The 3,407-nt window shown below is 18.3% G+C and overlaps 1 protein-coding gene across 1 annotated transcript; it reads right to left on the reverse strand.

The window, feature by feature from the left end:
- Positions 1-221: 221 nt before the first annotated feature.
- LOC122502275 lies at positions 222-975 on the reverse strand. Its single transcript, XM_043612231.1, has 2 exons — positions 630-975; positions 222-488 (listed from the first exon to the last, which is right to left on the reverse strand). Exons 1-2 carry the CDS (start codon positions 844-846, stop codon positions 367-369), a joined length of 339 nt encoding a protein of 112 aa, XP_043468166.1. The 5' UTR covers positions 847-975; the 3' UTR covers positions 222-366.
- Between the last annotated feature and the right edge of the window lie 2,432 nt (positions 976-3,407).

Below are 3,407 nucleotides of genomic sequence, written 5' to 3' on the forward strand. Positions count from 1 at the left end.
TAATGAATACCTAAATTTTTATCTGTTTTTTAAATTAATTTTTTTTCCCCACTGTGTATTTTAATATTTTTATTATAATTTTAATACTTACAATAATAATTATATTTTAAGGAAATTATTAAAGGTTATTTAAAATAATTAATTTTTAGTTAAAAAAAATTCTCAAAAGATATTTATTTTATTAATAATGTCATTTATTATTTACATTCACCTTTTGTTGATATAATACATTAAATAAAATTGTAGAATTTTTCATAACGTCCATTTGTTTTTTTTTTTGTGGAAGTTGATAAATATATTTTTATTATTACAGAGTATTACTATACTATTAGGATAAAATTTCTATAAAATAGAAATTAAAAAAATTTAAATTAAACATTGATAAAGTGTTTCTGCACAATATGTGTCCCAATTTTTACTAATGTCAGTTAAATTTAAACAAAAGATAGGTCTGGTAATTTCTTCAACTTTACTATTTTTGCACGTTCCTGAAATTTAAAAGTAGAACTTAAATTTTTACTTACAAGAAATTTAAATAAATGTTTTAATTTAATTGCAAAATGATATTCAATTTTTATTTTTAAAGATATTTTTTTTCTATATTTGCTAATAAAAATTGTAAGACTTACTTTCAGCTGCTATTCTTGATGGGAATATTCTCTTAAATGTAACATTTGATTCTCTCCTTGTTCTTGAGGATGTATCGTTAAATTCCTCCATTGGATAAAATAAATCATCTGACGTTGTTTTTGCTTTCACTGGAATACTTTCAATGCTGACAAATGAATGCAACAAGAAAGAGATAATAAAAATCTTTAGTTTGTTGGAAAATATAGTTTTCAACATTATTACTGCTGAGTTGACACTTTTAAATTTTAAAAACGTAGAAAATTTTTTTCGATCGCTTTTAGAATTTTCTTCACTTTATGAAAGCTGATGTAATTCTATAGAGAATAACGAGGAGTGTTTAAAGAAATATGCGATTAAAATTAAATGTATGTATAAATATGATATATACATGAATATGGAAATGTCAATAGTATAGGGAAAAAAAATTCAAATTTTAGGAACACAAATATTGTATTATTGTTATCCGCAGTTATTGTCAATTATCTTTCACATTTTAATCAATATTAGCAATGAACTATAACGACGTAAATTTTGAGTATAACAATTGTTCAAATAGTTGTTGAAACTTCCTAGTCTCTTTTCATCGATACAATTTTTAAAGAAAAAAAAAATCGATTAATTTAGAATAGAAAAAAATTTCGAAAAAATCAATTATTTAACAAAATTTTTAAACAATTTTTCAGATTAATTCAATTACATTCACTAATAATAACACTTTTCATGGAAATTCAATTTTTTAAAAAAATTTTTGATAAAATTCTATAAACAAGAATTCAATTATTTTCAAAAATAATAAAACTCATTGAAGAATTTCAATTATTTTAAATTAATTAATCGAAAAATTCAATTATTTTTACAAATAAAATTTTCCACAGGAATTCAATTGTTTAAAATAAAATTTTCATAACATTTATTATATTTCGAAAAAATTAATTATTTGAAGCAATGTTTAAAAAATTCTTTTATGAAGAATTCAATTACTTTCACAGGTAACAAAACTTTTCACAGAAATTCAATTCTTTTTAAATATTTCATAAATATTTTAATAACATTTTTCGCAATAATTCAATTATTTTCAAAAATAATAAAATTCTTCTCAGGAATTCAATTATTTTTGAAAATTTTAATAAAAAATCTTAGCAACTATTCAATTATTTTCATAAATAATAAAATTCATCGTAGGATTTCAATTATTTTAATACCATTTTACAGGAATTGCTCGAGAAACGTAATTATTATTAAAAATTTAATTTCAATTCCACGGAAAAATCACTTATTTAAAAAAATGTTTTTTTTTCATTCTTTGGAAGAATTCAATTATTTTCAAAAGTAGTAGAATTTTTCACAAGAATTTTAATTATTTTCAAATATTTTTAAAAAATTGTTCGAAAGAAATCAATTATTTTAAATACAATTTTAATTCTAATTTTTTGAAATAATCCAATTATTTTTTAGGATTTTAATAAAATTCCTTTCCAAGAATTCAATTATTTACATGAATAATTCTTCGAAAGAATACAATTATTATAGATGAATAACAAAATTATTCCCGAAAATTCAATTAATTCGAGACATTTCAATAAAATTCTTTGCATAATTCAATTATTTTCATAAATAACAATATTCATCACAAGAATTCATTTATTTTTAAAAGTAATACATTTTTTCTTAGAAATTCAATTATTAAAAAAAATTCTGATAAAATTGTTCGTAAGAATTCAATTTTTATCATAAATAATAAATTTCTTCGCAGAAATCCAATTATTTTCAAAAAAATTTAATAAAATCTTCTAACTGAAAATTATGCCATTATTGTTCTTTGAGAATTTAAAATAATTTTAAAATAAATTCATAATTAAACTTTTATTCTAAAAAATTAATCCTTCAGAATTGTTAGTTAAAAATATGAAAAATTCATATTTTCAAAGATTTTCATTTGAAACCTTTTCAAAATTCAATTATTTCTAAAAATTGAGGCTATAATGCTTTTTATAGATTTAATTATTTTATCTAAAATTTTAATTGAAATTAATTTTTAAATCAATTTTTATTAGAAAATTCTACGAGAATTTAATTAGGTATTTAAATAGATGAGAAAAATAATTTTTTGAATAATTAAACTTTTCTTAACATTTAAGTCTCATAAAGAATTTTATCATCAAATTTTTTAAAAATTCAATTTTTTTGACGAATTTTAATAAAATTTTTTAGAAGAAAATTTCATTTTTGGCAGGAATTGGTTTGAAATGTTGTATTAAAAATAATTAAAATTTCACTATGAGTTTTATTATTTATAAAAATAATTAAATGTTTGCGTAAAATTTTATCATAAATTTTTTTTTTGTTGAAATAATTGAATTCTTTTGGAAAATTTTAGAAAATAATTGAAATTTTATTAAAATTTTTGAAAATAATTGAACTTTGAAGAAGAACGTCATTATTTATGAAGATAATTAAAATTTTTACGAGAATTTAAAAAAGAATAATTGAATTTTTGTGTATAGAATTTTATTACTTTTGAAAATAATTTAATTTCTCTAATTATTTGTAACTTCTTTAAAATTCAGTTTTTTTTTAGTGTTTCTAACTAAAATTCTTCTATAAATTCATTACTTTTAATAATTAATTAAATATATATTAAAAAAAAAATTTCTTATTTACCTTCAGAAATCTTTAAACCAGTCAAAAAAAAATTCCCTCAGATTTTGGTTATAATTTTTTCTAAACTATGATAAATGAAATCAATGTTCACAAAAAATTTTAAATAAATTAATATT

The sequence above is a fragment of the Leptopilina heterotoma genome, unplaced genomic scaffold (assembly GCF_015476425.1).
Source record: "Leptopilina heterotoma isolate Lh14 unplaced genomic scaffold, ASM1547642v1 Lhet_224, whole genome shotgun sequence".
Taxonomy (NCBI): domain Eukaryota; kingdom Metazoa; phylum Arthropoda; class Insecta; order Hymenoptera; family Figitidae; genus Leptopilina; species Leptopilina heterotoma.

Excerpts from the sequence above, each read along its gene's own strand:
- LOC122502275 (XM_043612231.1), bottom strand. The coding sequence starts at position 846 with ATGTTGAAAACTATATTTTCCAACAAACTAAAGATTTTTATTATCTCT. Across the intron at positions 489-629 it reads ATCAAGAATAGCAGCTGAAA|GAACGTGCAAAAATAGTAAA; the intron begins GTAAGTCTTACA and ends TTTAAATTTCAG.